Genomic DNA, 20350 nt, shown 5'->3' with positions numbered 1-20350 from the left:
AAACTTTATATGCCCCAGTACAGGGGAATGCCAGGGCCAAGAAGTGGGAGTGGGTGGGTAGGGGAGCAAGGGGTGGGGGAGGGTATAGGGGACTTTTGGGATAGCATTTGAAATGTAAATGAAGAAAATATCTAATAAAAAATTAAAAAAAAAAGATGTCAGATGCCAGATCATGCTGATCTGATCTAACTTCCCGTGTACGGAGAATCCAGCTTCTCAGAAGCACCTGACCCAAGGAAACTCCTCACTCTTTTCCAGTCTTTTTTGTCAGTCTCTGTTTAGTAGATGGTTGAAGACATCACACATGTCGTTCTGGTCAGTTTTCAGTTGCTTTCAGTAAAAAGCAAAGCCAGATTCCCCCAGCTGTGGTGGGATGGCCTTTCCCTCCAGCACCTCAGGAGGCTCAGTCAGGGAGATCTGCTTACAGCCAGTCAAGCAAACTTACTTTGAATTCCTGTTCAAAGAAAGCAGCAGCAGTAGTGGTGGCATCTACTGTAGTCCTTCACTCTAACTGACCCTTTGTTTTTGTATCTTATTTATTTATTTTTATTTTATTTTATTTTATTTTTTTAGAGACAGGGTTTCTCTGTGTATCCCTGGCTGTTCTGGGCCACTCTGTACACCAGGCTGGCCTCTGCCTCTGCCTCCCGAGTGCTGGGATTAAAGGCATGCGCCACCATGCCCGGCTGATTTATTTTTTATTTCTAGAAAAAGGTCATAAATTTAATTTCCATGAGCGCCTCCATATTTTGTGAATGGTCCTTAAACACACCTTTAATCTCAACAATCAGGAGGCAGAGACAGAGGCAGAGGCAGGCAGACCTCTGAGTTCTTATAACTTCAGTTCTAGGGTATCTGATACCCTCTTTTCCCACTCTCCACCAGCTGTGAGCATAGTGCACATAGGAACAGGCAGGTAAAGCTCTCATATACATAAAATAAAAATAACTAGAAACCAAAGCAAAAAACCCCCACCTCATCCTTGTAGCTTTGTGTGTGTGTGTGTTTTTACTTGGCTCCCTGGAAATTGTCTGTATTTAAGAGGCATCAAGCTGGGCAGTGGTGGCATTCACCTTTAATCCCAGCACTTGGGAGGCAGAGGCAGGTGGATTTCTGAGTTCGAGGCCAGCCCGGTCTACAGAGTGAGTTCCAGGACAGCCAGGGCTATACAGAGAAACCCTGTCTCAAAAAACAAAAAAACAAACAACAAAAAAAAGAGGCATCAAAAACCTGCTTTTAGAAGGTTTTAGGGTTGTGTGTGCAGGGAGGGGGTGAACTATATATATATGAATCAAGGACTTCTGGGGGGAAAAGCAGATGCCCTGTTGCAGAATCTCCAGTCAGCATCTATGCTGGTTAATTGTTTTTTGTTGTGTTTAAAATTTTCTTTTTATTTTACGTGTATGTGCTTTGCCTACATGTATGCATGTACACCATGTGGGTGACTGGTGCTCTTGAAGTTTAGAAGAAGGCATCTGATTTCCTGGATCTAGAACTGTGGGTGGTTGTAAGCCACTGTGTGGGTGCTGGGAACTGAACTTTGAGTCTTTGGAAGAGTAGCCAGTGCTCTTAGCTGCTGAACCATCTCTTCTGCCTCTGGTTAGGCTTTGATTGTCAATCTGACAAAACTAGAGACACACAGGATAAGAAGTTTAATTGAGGAATTGCCTCCATCGGATTGATCTGTAGGCATCTCTGTGGGACATTTTCTTAATTTCTAATTGGTGTAGGGTAGGGCCAAACCCACTGTAGATGTTGCCATTCCTAGGCCGGTAGACCTGGGCTACATAAGAAAGGTAGCTGAGCAAGCCAGAAGAAGCAGGCTGGTAAGCAGATTCCTCATTGGCCCCTGCTTCAGTGTTTGCTTCCAAGTTTCTTTCTTGAGTTCCAGCCTTGGCTTGTCAGGTCCAAAGGAAACTCTAAAAGGCAGTTCAAATGTCCAGAAATGGGCTTAAACTGGACTCTAGGAGGATTAATGGCAATTAGATAAAAGCCAAGTTCCTGAAGAGCTTTCAGAGCCATTCCATCTGCCAGAAGGAGTCATTTCCCTTGCCTCTGGTGGAAGGGCCATATGGGTGTCCAGTTAGCAGATCCCTGTGACACCTGTCAGTATATGAAAGCTGTGCTAGCTTCCAGCTCCCCCAGTCGCCTCACAAGCACTTGTTATATACATCTCAAAGCCTTTCCTTCCCCTAGGAATTCATCATGATAACCCTCACTATTTTATTCCCACTGTTCTCTCTCTGGGCTCAGCTCCTGCTGTGCTTTCTTATTCTCTACTGCCCGGATTCTTCTTTGTCTCACAGACAGCCCTAGCCAGCCACATCCAGTGTGCTGGCTATGTGCAGTCTACTTTCTCTCCCTGCTCTGGACTTTCCAGATGCTTCTGGCTGTTCTCCCTCTCCTATCTACAATAAAACTTTCCCACACCATGGAGTGGTCGCGTTGGCAGTTTATACAGATATCCCATGATGATGGACTGTAACCTAGAAGCCAAAAAACCCCTTTCCAAACCAAGTTAGTTTTGGTCAGTGTCCCATCACACGACAGAGCCTAGGCTAGGACAGTATCTCTGAAGGAAGGAAGGAAGGAAGGCTTGAAGGCCTCTTCCTTAGTCGACCTCTTTCCTATAGAGGAGAGAAGTCCAAGTCTGGCCACAGGCAGGAGAGTGCACTGTGGGTTTTACTTTCTAATATGTCTACTCTGATTTTGGGGGTCTGGAAAGCTTTGATGTGTGTTCCAAAACCCCGTGCTCCTCTGGCTCAGCCTCTGCACAGGGAAATCTAAGAGTCTGAAACAGGTCCTGTGGCCGAACCACTTCTTGTCTATAAGTCTTGCTAGGGCTCCCCACGTCCTGTGCCTCTCATCTCCATGCCTTTCTGGTATCTGTGGCACTTTTCAAGTCTCCAGTCTGGTGACTTAGGTGTTACTCATTGCCCTAAGCTTGCCACCTCTCATCTGCTTTTTCTCTGTGCTTGAGAATGTAGGAGTTTTTCCATGTATCTTCTGTTAATTTAATGGAAAGTTTGGAAGGCAAGGGAGTAGATGTCTTTGCTCTACCATGTTTAGTCACATGATCCTTCTCTATTAAAAAAACCCTCTAAATTACCTGGCAAAAGTGGTAATTTTTATAAATGTTATAGTAAGCCGAGCAGTGGTGGCGCACACCTTTAATCCCAGCACTTGGGAGGCAGAGGCAGGCGGATTTCTGAGTTCGAGGCCAGCCTGGTCTACAGAGTGAGTTCCAGGACAGACAGGGCTACACAGAGAAACCCTGTCTCGAAAAAAATAACAACAAAAAAATTACCACTTTTTAGAAATAGAAAACATTTTTTAGTACTGGGCCTGGCAGCACACACCTGTAATCCCAGCTCTTGGCAGGCTAAGTCAGGAGAATTAGGAATTTAAGGCCAAGATAATCTGTTCAAGATAAACAAAGAAAACACAGGGGTGGCCTGGGAGATGACTCAGAGGGTAAAGGTGTTTGCTGTTGTGAGGGATGGTGGCAAACTCCATTTATCCTACTACTCTGGAGGCAGAGGCAGAGGCAGAGGCAGAGGCGCAGAGAGGCAGAGAGGCAGAGAGGCAGAGAGGGGCAGAGAGGAGGGGCAGAGAGGAGGGGCAGAGAGAGAGGGGCAGAGAGAGAGGGGCAGAGAGAGAGGGGCAGAGAGAGAGGGGCAGAGAGGCAGAGGGGCAGAGGGGCAGAGGGGCAGAGGGGCAGAGGGGCAGAGGGGCAGAGGGGCAGAGGGGCAGAGGGGCAGAGAGGCAGAGGGGCAGAGAGGCAGAGGGGCAGAGGAGAGGCAGAGGAGAGGCAGAGGAGAGGCAGAGGCGCAGGGAGGCAGAGGCGCAGGGAGGCAGAGGCGCAGGGAGGGAGGCAGGGAGGGAGGCAGGGAGGGAGGCAGGGAGGCAGAGAGGCAGGGAGGGAGAGAGGGAGGCAGAGAGGCAGGGAGGGAGGCAGGGGGGCAGAGAGGGAGGCAGGGAGGCAGAGAGGTAGAGAGGGAGGCAGAGAGGCAGAGAGGGAGGCAGAGAGGCAGAGAGGGAGGCAGAGAGGCAGAGGCATCTCTGTGAGTTCAGGGCAAAGCTGGACTACATACTGAGACTCATGACTTCCAGGCTACACAGAGAAACCCTGTCCCAGAAAACTAAAAAGAAAAAGTGGGACTTGCTCTCGAGCCCCAGGACTTGGCGCAGTCTCTGGAACCTGCACCGCTATGCTCCGCTTCATACACAGTGAAGAGGGAATGAAAAGTCTCTGATTTAATCTATACAATTAAAAAAGTTGGCAGTTATAGTAGCTTAATTTTCTATTATTAAGTTTGTGTGTGGTGTGTAGCTGTGTACATGCCATGATACCCATGAGGAGGCCAGAGGGCCACTTTGTACAGTCACTTCTCTCTCTCCACCTTTTCATGGTCCCGAGATCAAGCCCATGTTGTCCGGCTTCTGTGGCTTTATTTCACCTGCTCCTTAGAAGCGTAGTTTTTGCTTCCTGCATAGTGTGTGAAGATTTCAGCTTTCCCTTAGTATCTGTAATAGCTGAATTCCTGAGTGTGGTTGGTTTGTCTTGGTCCTGGTGTATGCCATACTGAGCTTTGATCTGACACCCAGTGGTCAGTTACCATGCTTTGCTGTTTCCTTGAGAAGGTAAGAGCAGTGTGAAGTGGAGCTGACTGCACAGAGATGCCAGCCCAGCTACCTCACATCAACTTTCTGATGTTCTCTCATCTCCTTAGGATTTTCCATGAGCAGAAAATATTACAGAAGGTCTTCGGAGAATGGAGGGAAGAATGGTGGGTCTCCCAGAGGGAGTGGAAGCTCTGTGTCCGAGCTGACTGTCACTACAGGTTGGCTTTTATGTCTAATCACTTTATGCTTGTTGAAATACAAATTTTACAGTGTCAAACAATTATCCAATGTCTTGTTTCTGTTCCAAAGGAGTAAAGTTTTGGATTACTTTCTAGCTTTTTAAAAATCCTTTTGAGCATAAGTGAATCCTTACTTATTTTCGGTTGTCTGTGCACACCCATATGCATGCTCCTCTGATTCAGACGAAAGTGTGGGCCATGCTGAGGACTTGGGAGGTTTACTCACGCATTCCATTTATTTCTAAATCTGAGAGTTTTGTTTTGTAAAGTGATTAGCTCAGGCATACTGATTATGATCAAGAAAGGGTGTGTCCCACATAGACATTTGGAAAATAGGCTGGGTCAGGTAGCTGAAGAGAGAGCAAATGGTAGCTTGCACAACGTCATGGCTTAATCCCTAGCACCAAAAACACAATTTAAAAACAAAAGGCACAAAAGAAGTATCTTTTATGCCACTCACATTGCAAGGAATAAATGGAGAGAAAAGTAAAAATGACATCAAATCTCCGTTTTTAGGGTAAGTGCAGTAACTTTGCAGGTGAAGACACTGCTGCTTCCTGGTGCCTTGAGATGGATGCCCAGAACCACGTAGGAGAGAGCCAGCTCTGTTCTGCATGTTGTCCTCAGACCTCCACCCTTCCACTGTGCCCCAGCACCCCTCCACACAATACATAGATAACACAAGTCTTAACTGTCCTAGAACTCACTCTGTAGACCAGGCTGGCCTAGAACTCACAGAGATCCGCCTGCTTCTGCCTCCCAATGTTGGCATTAAAGGAGTATACCACCACACTTTTGGCTACAAATTTCTGTTTTTTTTTTTTAATTTTTATTTATTTATTTTATGTATGTGAGTACACTGTTTCTGTCTTCAGACACACCAGAAGAGAGCATCAGATCCCATTACAGATGGTTGTGAGCCACCATGTGGTTGCTGGGAATTGAACTCAGGGCCTTTGGAAGAGCAGCCACTGCTCTTAACTGCTGAGCAATCTCTCCAGCACTACAAAATACTTTAAAGATACATTTTTACAGATTAAAAAGCAAAATAAAACATTTTACACACATTTGTAAGGTGAGATTCAGCTCTAATTTATAATTGGTTCAGATTAAAAAACCAGACGGCTTTGAGGATTTGAAAAGTAAAGTTGCCTTGGAACAGCGAAGCACCCCTCCTTTATCACATGCGGCTGTGCAGAGTGAGTTCTTCAAGGAGGGAAGCTTCACTGTGGTTGGAGAAAATGAATTTACTAAGGCCTTACAGGGATTGATTGGTTTAGGAGCTTTGATGTTAATACGGAAGCAGTGTGTCTGATGTACAGCTGAGAGGGTTGGGTAGTAAGAGTGCCTTACACTGTGGAGCACAGCGGGATGGGAAAGAACTCACTGTGCTGTGGAGAGGAGGGAAGCTGACATTTTAAGCTATTTTATATGTACAGGGGCTTTGCTTGCATGTGTGTCTATGTACCATGCACATGGATCAGAAGCCAGAAGAGGGTGTTAGGTTCCCTGGAACTGGAGTTACAGTTGTGAGCTGCCATGAGGGTGCTGGGAACCTAACCCAGGTCCTAGAAAAGCAACCAGTGCTCTTAAACACGGAGGGAGCAGTCTCTCCAGCCCCGATTATTTTTTTAGATGGTTCTGCCATCAAGGATCAGAACAGTCCATTATTTCCCAGAGAAATCCTTGTGCTATTCTTAGGTAGCAACCACATTCCAAACAACCATAATGACTCCTCATCAATTCTGTCAACTATAGCTTTCCTCTTCTAGAATGTTACTAAGTGTAGCCGTGACTGGGTAGGAGTTACTTTGTTGTCTTACTGTAAGCTCCCTTTGCATTTTGGCTCCTCAGATACTACTTGTACAACCTGATTTTCCAGAACTGGAAGACCTTTGTGCACCAGCAACGGGAGATGAGGAAGAGGTTCCGAATAGCTGAGCATCATGGTGAGAGGGGAGTGTGTGTCTCCAGATGCCTGGGTGAGGCAGAAGACACGCTTGCTTTCCTTTCTTCTCTGTAGAGTGATCTAGTTCACTCTCCTGTCTGATCAGATGCTGTGTCTACACATTTTGTAGTCTGAGCATTTGAAGTTTATTAGGCAGTATGTGTGAGCTGATTGGACCTGCTGGTTTGCCTTAAACTCAGCAAAGCACAATTGTTCTCCCATAGTGTAGCCCTTTCCTGTCTTGGTGTGTGTGTTCACGTGTCCGGCTGTGAATGTCCACTGTAGTTAGGAGTCTTTTGGTAAAGTTGTGATTTGCAGGTGCTTTCTCCTAGTCTGTGGTTTGTTTTTGTATCTTTTTGGTGTCTGTTGAAGTCCTTTCTTTCAGAAATTTATTTTATATTTATTTCTTTTATGCATATTAAAGGTTTCGCTGCATGTATGTCCGTGCTTCACATGTGTGCCTGGTGCTTATAGAGGTTAGACGTGGGCATCTGAGCTGGGCAGTGGTGGCTCACGCCTTTAATCCCAGCACTTGGGAGGCAGAGGCAGGTGGATTTCTGAGTTTGAGGCCAGCCTGGTCTACAGAGTGAGTTCCAGGACAGCCAGGGCTACACAGAGAAAGCCTGTCTCGAAAAACCAAAAAAAAAAAAAAAAAAAAAAGAAAAGAAAAAACCAAAACCAAAACTACTCCCTCCGCCCCCAAAAAGAAGTGGGCATCTGTTTTGGAACAGGAGTTATTCATATGGTTAATGAGCTGCAGTGTGAGTGTTGGTCATGAGTTGTGGGTCTTCTGTAACAGCAGCCAATGCTCTTAACTACTGAGCCATTGTTCCAGCTCTATGGAAGATCTTTTAAATGGGATTGTTTGTGTTCTTACAGTTTTGAGAGTTTTGTTTGATCTTGTTTTTCTGGTGCTGACGATATATATTCTAAGGCTAGCACAGTGATTGAATAATCTCAGCTGTTTGGAAGGCTGATGAGGCAGAGGTCATTTGAACTCAGGAATTGGAGACAAACCTGGGCTACAATGAAAGACTCCCTTAAACAGAGGTGTGTGTGTGTTCATGTCTCCCTCTGTGAATGTCTGCTGTGGTTATGAGCCTTTAGTTAAAGTCATGTTTTGCAGGTGTTTTCTTCTAGTCTGTGGTTTGTCTCTGTATTATTTTGAACTTTAATGTTTAATTGATCTTTATAATTTTGGATTATATTATTAATATCACATCTTACCTGTCATATCTATGAACTCTGTAACCTAAGACCACAAAGATTTTCTCCTGTGGTTATGAAGATTTGTAGTTTTATATATAAGCTTTGTGTACCTTGCTAAGTTCATGTTTGCTCTAGGAGTTTATCTGTAGATTCTATTGGATTTTTTTGTTGCAGGTAATATTAAAAAAGAGCTGGCACATTCCCACTCTAGTGCCAGCACCGGTGGGACCCCGTCAGCTCTGTCTCACCATCTAGTAACCAAATTGAACTACCAAGTTTGTGGTATCACAATACCCAGTAACCCGGTAAAATCAAAACTCTTAAAGCTTATAGTTAACCAATCAGACTTATGTATCAATAAAAATCACAATTTACAAGATGCCAATACAATAATTTCAGAGCCAATTGATAATGATAAAAACTTTATTCCAGGGGTCTGGTGAGATGGTTCAGTGGGTAAGAGCACTGACTGTTCCTCCAAAGGTCCTGAGTTCAAATTCCAGCAACCACATGGTGGCTCTGACGCCTTCTTGTGGTGCGTCTGAAGTCAGCTACAGTGCACTTATGTATAATAATAAATAAATCTTTAAAAAAAAAAAAGGCCGGGCAGTGGTGGTGCACGCCTTTAATTCCAGCACTTGGGAGGCAGAGGCAGGCGGATTTCTGAGTTCCAGGACAGTCTGGTCTACAGAGTGAGTACCAGGACAGCAGGGCTACACAGAGAAACCCTGTCTTAAAAAAAACAAAACAAAACAAAACAAAACAAAACACCAAAACAAAAAACCAAAAAAACTTTATTCCAATTATTCTAACCTTATGATATCATAACTACCTGTGGCTGGTTAAAAGTTTTTATTTTTATTTTACATGTCTGACTGTTTTGCCTGTGTGTATGTATGTGTATGTATGTGCACTACATGTGTGTAGTGTCTGTAGAGTTGATGAGAGAGCTTCAGATCCCCTGGACAGGTGGTTGTGAGCCATCATGTAGGTGTTGATGAAAGACTCCTTGAGGAGCCCCTCGCTCAGGCCTCGGGATAATAGTGGACCCCCAAGAACTCATGAGAGACCATGCAAATCACACAAGGCTTTATTTGGGGAAAGCCTCTGGGGACGACTCATATCCCACGCAGGGGTAGAGGAGTTGACCCCGAGGGGAAAGGGGTCCCAGTTTTTATAGACCCTCAGGGGGGAAAGGAGAAATGGGGAGTAGGGGATTTCCAGATCTAAACAATGTCTATTGTCAAGAAATGGGTATGGAAGGGGTACAAGGAAAGAGTCTGGTGCAGGTGCAGCAACTCCGGATTGGCCCCAGCTGTGGTTGCTGGGGAGATTTTCTGACTGTTCCCCAGCAACCAATATCACAACACCTGGCAATGGGCTTCATCAGTGGGCACACACATGGGTTCAAGGAATGGTCAAAACATTGACAGACTCACGGGTTCTAGGAGTGGCCAGAGCATTGTGCACCTCTATTTTTCTAAATCAGTGAAGCAACTTCTACTAACAATGAAATCTATTTTGCCAATTTCAGGGCTTCTGTGACCTTTTACATTCTATCAGGATCTTTCATTGAGAATTCCTGGGTCCTCTGCAAGAGCAGCCAGTATATTTAACTAAGGGCTGAGCAATTTTCCAGCCTCTCTATCGGATCTTCTGTAGATACTCAGACAGTTACTTTTCCTTTTTGGCTTCCCTGGGACTGGGATTCGAGGTGCCTGCTGCCACACCCAGTTTCTCATGAGGTTCTGAGGGGTCAAACTCAGGTCTTTACGCTTGTGCTGCAAGTAGCTTGCTGACCGAGCAGCTCCCCAAGCACCCTCCCTCTTTTTTATGTTGACACAGGGTCTTGGTAAGTTGCTCAGGCTGGCTTCAATCTTGTGATCTCCTTCCTGAGTCTCTTGAATGAGCTGAAATTATTTCTTTGTTAAATGTTTAGTAAAATCTGATAAGGTTCTCTATACCTGGATTCTCTTTGTTGAAGAGGTTTTAGCTTGACTTCAAGCTTTAGTAGTGTAAGATGATTTAGTCCCTTTACTGAGCTTCCAAGGAATTGGCTCATTTTAATATGGCATCAGATTTATGAGTCAGTAGTTTTCCGTTATTATATTACACAGAATCTATAGTCATAAAGTCCTAGTCCTCTTGACTTTACTCTGAGAGACCAGACCTTGCTGTGCAGTTCCAGCTGATGTGAATGCTGAGGTCACAGGCACAAACTCTTGGAACCCTCTTTTCTTCCTCCTCCTCCTCTTCTTCTTCCTTTTTTTTTTTTTTGGTTTTTCGAGACAGGGTTTCTCTGTGTAGCCCTGTCTGTCCTGGAACTCACTCTGTAGACCTGGCTGGCCTCGAACTTAGAAATCTGCCTGCCTCTGCCTCCCGAGTGCTGGGCTTAAAGGAGTGCACCACCACGCCCGGCTCCTCTTTTCTTCTGAGATGACCGTTTGTGTCAGTTGCCTCGAGCTTTACCTGTTTTATTGACTTTGTCAAGGGTCCTAGTTTCTTCCCCTGCTGTGATAAAATGCTGACCAAGGCTGACTAGGGGAGGCTTTTGTCAAGGGTGCCAATGCAGAAGGAGCGCAAGGCAGGAGCAGAGTAGAGACCGTGGAGGAAGTCTGCTTTCTGGCTTGCTCACCTTGACCCTGCATTGTGTCCTGGAAGGTGCAATAAACCCTTCCCATCTCAACTTGGTTCTGGTCATTGTTGTATTGTAGCCATAGGAGGTGACAAGGACATGAAAGAACCAGCATCAGTGTCCATGGTATTCTCCGTGGCTTTCCTGTTTCCAGTGCCTTCCTTGGTTTGTATTACTGTCATGACCTTGAGTTTACTTGTTCAAGCTTTGGTTTGGATTTGGCCTTCTCTCTAGATTTTTTTTTTTTTTTTTTTTTGAGACAAGAGCTCACTGTGTACAGCTCTAGTTGTCCTGGGACACACGTACCACTCTTAACCACTTAGCCATCTCCCCATCTCCTGTCTCGATTTTTAAAAAATATATATTTACTTTTATTATTTTTAATAATAGGCACATCTAAAACTCAGAGATCTGTCTGTATCTGTCTCCTGAGGGCTGTGTTTAAAGACTTGTACCACCATGCCTTTTCTTAAATTATAAAAACATATTTTATTTTATTTATATGTGTGCATATGTGCATACATGTACATGAGTACCCATGGAGGCCAGAAAATGTTCATTCACCCGTAGTGGGGTTATAGTTGTAAGCTGATCAAAGTGGGTACTGGGAGGGAAACTGGGGTCTCCTGGAAGAACAAACAGTACTTGGTTCTTTTATTCCTTAATTCCAGCGTTTGGGATGCAGAGCTAGAAGAATCTCTGAATTCAAGGCCTGCCTAGTCTACATACAGACTTACAGGACAGCCAGCGCTACATAGAAAGACAAAGGGGACAGGGTGGGTGGGTGCACCACTCTTAGCCAGTTAGCCATCTCTCTATCTTGTTTCTAGGTTTAAAAAAATATATATATTTATTTATTTATTTTGGTTTTTCGAGACAAGGTTTCTCTGCGTAGCCCTGGCTGCCCTGGAACTCTCTCTGTAGACCAGGCTGGCCTCGAACTCAGAAATCCACCTGCCTCTGCCTTCTGAGTGCTGGGATTAAAGGCATGTGCCATCACTGCCCGGCTAGAAAATTATTTTATGTATGAGTATTTTGCTTTCCCATATGTATGCACAACATGTGTGTGTTTGGTGTACACCGAGATCAGATGAAAATATTGGATCCCCTGGAGCTGGAATTGCAGACTGTTGTGAGCCACTGTGTGGGTGCTGGGAACTGAGCAGGGATCCTCTGCAAAAGCAACCAGTGTTCTTACCTGCTGAGCTGCCTCGCTCCTCAGGCCCTGACCTTGAACTCTCGCAGTTAAGGTCTCTAGTGTATTCCATTATGGTCACAGGATGCTATTTAGTATGATTTCAGTTCTTTTACAATTTTTTAAAAAGATTTATTTATTATATATAGGTACACTGTAGCTGTCTTCAGACACACACCAGAAGAGGGCATCAAATCCCATTACAGATGGTGTAAGCCACCACGTGGTTGCTGGGAATTGAACTCAGGGCCTCTGGAAGAGCAGTAAGTGCTCTTAAATGCTGAGCCATCTCTCCAGCCCCTCTTTTACTATTTTAAGGCATAGGTTGGTTGGTTGGCTTGGGTTTGGGTTTTATTTTTTGAGACAGGGTTTCTCTGTATAACCCTGACTCTTCCTGGAATTCACTGAGTAGACCAGGCTGCCTTGAACTCACAGAGATCCATCTGCCTCTGCCTCCAGAGTGCTAGGATTAAAGGTGTGTGCCATCATCTTCCTGGTTTCATAGATTGTTTTCTATTGTAAGTGATGTGCATTTTCTTGGTGATGTGTATCCTGCTGCCTTCCTTGTCATTTATAGTTATAATGGATATGGCTGAACGTTTTGTAGTAGAAAGGAAAGTCAGTTGATTTTTTTTTTTTTAAGGTATAAGTTTGTTCCCACAGTTGGGAAAATGGGTGTTTGCAAGGCAAGCATGAGCACCTGAGTTCAGTTCCTTAGAACCACGTGAAAAGCCAGGCACGCTTCCACTCCCAGCATGGGGAAGTGGAGGCAGGAGGATTCCTGTGGCTCCTGGCTTAGCTAATCTAGTTTAATTGGTCAGCTCCAAGTTTACTGAGAGGCCCTGTCTTGAAAAATAAGGTCAGATGTGTTAGTGCACACCTCTAATCCTAGCACTTTGGGAGACAGAGGTAAGCGGATTCTATGAGTTTGAGGATAGCCTGGTCTACCCTCCTAGAGAGAGTTCCAAACCTGCCAGGCTACATAGAGACTTGGTCTCAAAGAAACAGAAGGAGGAGGTGGCAGGGGTGCCACACAGTGAGCAGAGTGCAGGTTACCTTTAAAAGTTTAACTTGTCACTTGAGCTGTCTTGAATCTGTTCATTTTGTATTTCTAGCAGAGGGCACTTGGAGGTTAGAAAACAGATACGGACTTTGAAGATGGGCTAAGTACAGAAAGTCCTTGAGAAAATCATAACACAAAATAATATATTCCTCGTACCCTTTAAATGTTTTCTTACATTTGTGTGCTTGTTTAAATGTGTGTGGCTCCTGTGTACCATGTATGCTTGTGTGAGGTCAGAAGACAGCCTGCAGAAGTCACTTCTCTTCTCTTTTGTGTGGGCTCCAGAGATTGAACTCAGACCACCATGATTGGCAGCAAACCCCTTAATCACTGAGCTGTCTCACTGGCCCTCTCTACCCTTTTTATTTTCTTTTCAGATTTTATTTTCAGTTATGTTTATGTGTCTATATCTGTGTGTAGAAATGTGCAGATGCCTGTAGTGGCCAGAAGAAAGGCATCGGATCCATTCAGGAGCTGGAGTTATGGTGGTTATGAGCTGCCAGTGTGGGTGCTGGGAACTGAACTGGACCTGGATGAGAAGAGTAGATGCTCTTAACTGCTGAGCCATCCCTCCAGTCCAGTTTCCTCCTTTTTATAAAGATATCTCTTTGATGTCTCTAGATACGAAGCAGAAGATGTGCCAAGCCTGGAAGTCCTGGTTGATATACATGGTTTCTCGTAGGACCAAACTTCACATGAAGACTACTGCTCTAGAGTTTAGGAGGCAGAGTGTCTTATGGTGAGTGTGTGGGACTACAGGTCAGCAAATGTCATTTTACCTCAGCATTGGTATGATACTTTAATTCACTCATCTTAGAACACAGTTGATACCTATTAATAGCCATTGATAACATTCAACTATAATATTGAGTTTTTATATAATCATAATTAATTCTAATTAAGTGCTTACAATGTTCTAAGCCTTGTTAACTTTGTGTATATAATTTTTGGGGCCAGGCGGTGGTGGTGCACGCCTGTAATCCTAGCACTTTCGAGGCAGAGGCAGGCAGATTTCTGAGTTCAAGGCCAGCCTGATCTACAGAGTGAGTTCCAGGACAGCCAGGGCTATACAGAGAAACCCTGTCTCGAAAAAAACCCAAAAACAAAAAAAAAAAAAAGGGGGGGGGGCTAGGGATGTGAGCTGGCTATCTTATGTCAACTTAACACAAGCGAGGGTTAGTTAACTGAAAGGAGGGAATCTCATTTGAGTAAACACTACCATAAGATTGGGCTGTAATGAGTGGGTAGGGAAGTGGGGGGGAGGGTATGGGGGACTTCTGGGATAGCATTGGAAATGTAATTGAGGAAAATATGTAATAGAAAAAAAAAAAAAGAAAGTTAGATTCCCAAGTCAAAAATATACACAAATAACTATTTCTAAAAAAAAAAAAAGAAAAAAAGAAAAAGATTGAGCTGTAGGCAAGCTTGTAGAACATTTTCTTAATTAATGGTTGATGGTCAAGGGCCCAGATCATTGTAGGTGATGCTATCCCTGGGCTGGTGTTCCTGACTTCAATAAGAAAGCAAGCTTTGCAAATCACGAGGAGAAAGCCAGGTAGCAGCACCCCTCAGAGGTCTCTGCCTCCACGATTCTTTTCTGTTTGAGTTCCTGTCCAGACTTCCTTCATTGATAAACCATGATATGGATATGTAAGCCAAATAAACCCTTAACTTTACAAGTTGCTTTGGTCATAGTGTTTCACTACAGCAACAGAAATACCAGTCAGGATGGTGGTACAGGGGAGTGAATGTAGGGTTTATCACGTGGTTGATAAATACTCCATGTCCTTAGCTGTTTTTTTTCTTTGTAGACCAGGCTGGCTTTGAACTCACAACTTCTGCCTGTCTCTCCTTGCCTCTTGAGTGCTGGGATTAAACAACAAAATTACACCACTCCCAGATCCCCAGCTGTCTTTTTACTTTTTATTTTGTATAATCTGGCCTTGAATTTTCTCTGTAGCCCAAGCTCATTAGTGTTTGGCCTTTGGCTCTCTCTCTCTCTCTTTTTTTTTTTTTTTTTTTTTTTTTTTTTTGAGACAGGGTTTCTCTGTATAGCCCCGGCTGTCCTGGAACTCACTCTGTAGCCCAGGCTGGCCTCGAACTCAGAAATCTGGCCTTTGGCTCTCTTGACTTAGCCAAATAGTTGGGGTTATAGGTCTGCACCCACAGGTGGTGCTGTATATGTGTTAAAATGTGAAATATTTTATTTAATTCTTGGCATAAAATATAAGTACATTACTATATACATCATCATTTACAGGAAGGCTTAGAAAAGTTGTAGGACTTGTCTGAATCCTTGTAAATTTGTCATTGAAAAAAAATGAGGGCTCACTGTCCACTGCAGCCACTGCTCTGCATCTCACCAGGGCTCACTGTCCACTGCAGCCACTGCTCTGCATCTCACCAGGGCTCACTGTCTACTGCAGCCACTGTGCTGCATCTCACCAGGGCTCACTGTCCACTGCAGCCACTGCTCTGCATCTCACCAGGGCTCACTGTCCACTGCAGCCACTGCTCTGCATCTTACCAGGGCTCACTGTCCACTGCAGCCACTGTGCTGCATCTCACCAGCATTGCACACACAGGACAAAGTTGTCAAAGACCAGCTTTGACATCCAGGGTACACTGAGGCAGGGTGTAGAGTTGGCAGTTGACTGGGGCCAGTGAGAATGCTCCCTGGGAGGCCAATGAAGAGTTCCTTTGGTGGCCATATGAGGTCAGTGAAAAAAGAAAGAAAAGGGGGGGGGGAGAATCACACACACACACACACACACACACACACACACACACACACTGGATGAATGAAGCAGACTTCAACAAGTTCTAATGAGCAAGAGCAAGCTCCAACTACTTTACATACATACATACATACATATATACACACACATTTGATGAATGGAGCAAAGCTCCAACAAGCAGGCTCCAACTTTATTTTTTCTCCCATAGCTTATATATCCCAGCAAAACCTTTTAAACAATATAAAATTACAATGTGATTACATTCTATTTTTCCTCTAGTGAATGATTATGAAAAAGCAGTGTGTTCCTTAATACCTTTACATGAAAAGCATTACATAGTACATGTAACAAAAAAAGAAAACAAATTATTCCCAAGAACCCACATACGTGTTTAACTAAGCAACTTACAGATTAACAAAGTAGCAAGCAGGATAATTTTCTCAGCCAGCTTCTCTTTCTGGCAGGCAGCAATTTGTGGTACAAAGAAAGGATCAGTGGTCTTATTATTTATCTTAAAAAGTAATCTGAAGGCAAAAATGAGTACAAGAAGTTAATCGTCAGCTTGATCTTGCTTTAGCCAGTGCTAGTCAGCCTACTATTGTTCTTATCCTCTAGCCTTAAACAATCCCTAGCTCAACCAGGAAGAGTGTTCCCTAAGGTTTTCTATATCAGAGCCACTAACAAAAGCATCTCAACCTATCTTCACCAACAATCTGTTTTTCCAAATGCTTTCTAAGGGTGGTAGTCATTGCTAACAAGCTACATCTCTAAGTTCTTTCCAAGGGTGGTAATTGAATCATTAATGTATCCCAGCAGCGGTGCTTGAGAGAGATCAAGTTCTGTTATGTGAGTGCCAGAGATACTGCTCAGTTAGGGGCTGGGAGCCCCCATAGAGTTTTCGTACAATTCTTAGATTAAGACGACAGAGCAAAACTCCACAGCAGCATTGGAGTCTTCAGGACATGTAGTCCTCGTGTTCTGCCTCTCCAAGGCACACCCATCATAGCTATGGTAACCAGTGGGCTGAATTCAATTCCATGAGTTCTAAAGCCATTTGTTCCTTCTGCATGGCCCTTGACACAAAGTCTACTTTGAATCTCTTGATACATGTAACAAAACCTTTTTATAACTGGTTCTGTGCTTATGCCCCTTGTGGTTCTCTGGGTTCTGACTGTCAGTACTACACAAGCCCAGGAGAGTACAGCCTGCTGCTTTACAGCTATACTTACTTAGATCTGAATCCATGATCCAGCGTGTGTCATTGGGCTATTTTGCGTCTCTGTACTCGGGGCTTCATGCCTGCGTAGCAAACACATTATCATCTGAGCCATCTCCCCAGCCTAAGAAATTATTCAAGTAAAAATAAGTTATTTAAAGTGTATTTAGGTACTGTTTTAAAATGTTTAATTAGTGTGCAGTTTTATCTGAGTCTGTTTTTGTATTGTGAATTCATTAACTCTATTTTTATTGAGGAATTAATGTTCTGGTACTGTTAAACACTATGTTCATAATTTCTAAGTGCTTAAAGAGAAGAAGAACACAAATAGCTGTAGATGTGGAAGGGAGCACTGGTCTAGGAAGGAAAGGTCTTTGTGGGTAGTGACAAAGCCAAGCAAGTTGTTTCTGTTTATTTGTTTTCTTTTGTTTGTTTCTTTTAGTGGGTAGAGATGACTGACGTAGTTTCTCTCCATAGCTTTTTTTAGAAGGTCTATTTTTATTTTATGTGTATGGGTATTTTGCCTACATGTATGTTTGCATACCACTGTGTGTGCCTGGTGCCTGTAGAGGCCAGAAGTGGACACTGGATCCCCTGGCACTGAAGTTTCATATGCTTGTGAGCCAACAAGGGGGTGCTGGAATTCAAACCTGGGTCCTTTGGTGGAGTAGCCATGGATATTAACCTCTGAGCTTTCTCTGAAGGCATGCAGGTTGTTTCTTACAGCAGAGTGTTGCTGTTCCTCCCTGCTGTTTTCCAACCAAAAATAAAAAACTAGCTAAGAGGAGGAGGCTGCAGTGGGGGTAAGGAAGGAGAGCTCCTGCAAGCTTGGAAACCTGAAAACCATTGTTCTTCATGTTCAGATTTTCCCATGACATCTGAGTTTTAAATGTTGGCAGCTCCTGTTTTTGAAAACTGAATAGTGGAGGCAGAGAAGCAGAGCATGTCTATGGTGCTGTGGTGCTGGGACTGTTGCTCAGTAGAGAGCCTGCCTGACATGTACATGGCCCTGAGTTCATTTCCAGGACTGCAAACAAACCAGCAAATGGGTGGATGATAATTTATAGTGCTTAAGTCTCCATCTGACATTATAGTTTCTGGCCCTTAAATAAAATAAAATAAAATAAAATAAAATAAAATAAAATAAATAAATCCATCCACCTGTTTGTTTATTCTTGTTTTTTGTTTTTTCAAGACAGAGTTTCTTTGGATAACAGCCCTGGCTGTCCTGAAATTCACTTTGTAGATCAGGCTAGCTTGGAACTCACAGAAACTTGTCTGCCTCTGCCTCCTGAGTGCCAGGATTAAAGTCCTGTACCACCACTGCCTGGCTAATAGCCTTTACTATTTTTAAATTACAATTTATTTAGTGTGTGAGAAAGAGATGATGCATATGGAGGTGACCTGTTCAAGTCAGTTTTCTTGTCACGTCTACCATGTGAGTCCCAGGGATTCAAGTCTGGTTGTCAGACTTGGTGACATGAGCATATTTACCCACTGAGCCATCTTTCTGTCCCGAGATTGCAGATTGACTTTTGCTTTTCTTTGCAGCAGTAGGTCAGCAGAGATGGCTCTGTGAGGGAGAGAGTCTTGGGCTACAGTTCAGAAGCACAGCTTTAATTTAGTGGTCCTTCTCTCCTCTGGTGAGTTCCCCCAACCCAGGACTGACTCCATCTTTGATTTGCTCTTTCAGTTTCTGGTGGAGCAAGTGGAGGTGGCGACTAGGACAAGCCCATGCAGAGCACGCTCTCCATGCAGTGGCTGTGAAGCACAGGGCCCTGAGCCTCCAGCTGCAGGTTTGTCTGGCATAGTCAGGACCATGTAGTTAGCAGGAAGTCGTCTCTCTGCTGCTGCTTGTTGGGAGTGCAGCCCGGGGGTCTGGGACTGTGGGGTGAGAGAGCAGTGCAGGTGAGGCTGTGTAGGTACATGCTGCTGTAAGGGATATGAACTTGTTTCCCATGCCATTTCCATGCTAATTTCCATTCGCTTTCACTAAATTCATTATAAACTGTGAGAAGTATGTTCTTATTTCATTATTCTTTCTCTGTAGCAAACTAGAAAATAATGCAGGTCAAAACCAAGACTGGAAAGAGAACCCTGCAGCTTTGTCCTTACAGGGTGTGTGGGTTTTGATTTTTCTTTTCTTCTTTAAAAGATTTATTTATGTATTATATATATATATGAATGAATGCTTTGTCTTTAAAAAAAAAAGATTTATTTGTTTGTTTGTTTTTTCGAGACAGGATTTCTCTGTGTAGCCCTGGCTGTCCTGGAACTCACTCTGTAGACCAGGCTGGCCTCAAACTCAGAAATCCGCCTGCCTTTGCCTCCCTAGTGCTGGGATTACAGGCGTGCGCCACTACTGCCCGGCTCCTCCCTTGTGGATTTAGGAACAATTTTCTGTCTTCCCTCAGTTCACCAGCCCAGCTCAGCTCCAGTTCGGGAGCTCTCTTGAACTCCATCATGTACTTGCAAATTACTTTTTACAACTTCTCTCTTATTTTGTGTATACTTGTAACTTATTCCTCCCCCTTCCCTCCAATTTGTTTTGTTTGAGGCAGAATCTCATATATCCCAGGCTAGCCTCACACTCACTGTGTGGCTTTGAATGATGTTGATGTTGAATTAGATGTTGAATTCCTGATGTGGTCTTTTCAGGGTTGGCTGCGATGGCAAGAACAGCTTCTAATTAGCCAGCGAGATAGGAGGAAGGAGGCCACTGCTGTGCAACACTATCAGCACTGGCAGAAGCAGAGATCTCTGAAGGCTTGGCTTAAATACCTCCAAATCTGCAGGGTGAAGAGATGGCAGAATGGTGAGTCAGAAGCCTAAGCTTCCAAGCCAGACTTGAGCAGATGGCTCTCCCCACTGTCTGTGATCCTTCAGGAAGAGGGAACAGAAGATATTACACTGCAATTGTGATGACAAGAAAGTTAGAAGAAAAGTACACCATCTTTGGTTCTCATTTATTTCTTTTTGGCTTTGCTTTTGCTTTGCCTTTCTCTCTTTCTTTCTTTCTTTCTTTCTTTCTTTCTTTCTTTCTCTTTCTTTCTATCTTTCTTTCTGATGTATTTATTTATCGTCTATATATGAGTGTCCTGTCTTCATACACACCAGAAAAGGGAACCAAATTCCATTGCAGAACATTGTGAGCCACCATGTGGGTGCTGGGAATTGAACTCAGGTCATCTGGAAGAGCAGTCAGTGCTCTTAACCCCTGAGCCATCTCTCCAGTCCCCCATTTTGGTTTTTATTAACATGTCTAACTGTTAGTTGGAAGGCAGCTTGTTTCTGGATAGATCACGACAGGCCAGCACAATCTTACAAGAAGAGGTTTTTTAATTGAATAGGGGTGAGGATGGGGGGAAGAGAAGAAAGAGAAGAAGGGACGAAGGGTTGGGGTCTCTGTCTTTTATTCTGTCTCTGTCTTTTATTTTAACTGTGTTGTAATGAACGATGCACACCACCCTGCACCACTCCA

General features: G+C 44.0%; 1 protein-coding gene across 31 annotated transcripts in view; it reads left to right on the top strand.

Annotated features, from left to right (window-relative positions):
- The window catches only part of Sfi1 (Sfi1 homolog, spindle assembly associated (yeast)), a 71498-nt gene that overhangs the window by 19107 nt on the left and 32041 nt on the right, over positions 1-20350 (top strand). For 27 of the 31 annotated variants that reach the window (XR_003949531.1, XR_001780078.2, XR_001780077.2 and 24 more), the window contains 5 exons: positions 4734-4844; positions 6720-6814; positions 13537-13654; positions 18563-18665; positions 19528-19684. Coding sequence is in view for 21 of the 31 variants with exons in the window: in NM_030207.3 (NP_084483.2) it covers positions 4734-4844; positions 6720-6814; positions 13537-13654; positions 18563-18665; positions 19528-19684 (584 nt within the window). In the remaining 10 variants the exon portion in view is untranslated. Of the gene's footprint in view, positions 1-4733; positions 4845-6719; positions 6815-13536; positions 13655-18562; positions 18666-19527; positions 19685-20350 lie in introns of those variants that run through there. The other 4 variants (XM_011243795.2, XM_011243792.2, XM_006514901.3 and 1 more) reach the window with 2 other exon arrangements.

Source organism: Mus musculus, chromosome 11 (genome assembly GCF_000001635.26).
Source record: "Mus musculus strain C57BL/6J chromosome 11, GRCm38.p6 C57BL/6J".
NCBI classification, from domain to species: domain Eukaryota; kingdom Metazoa; phylum Chordata; class Mammalia; order Rodentia; family Muridae; genus Mus; species Mus musculus.
This window is presented reverse-complemented; position numbering and strand designations above follow the sequence as displayed.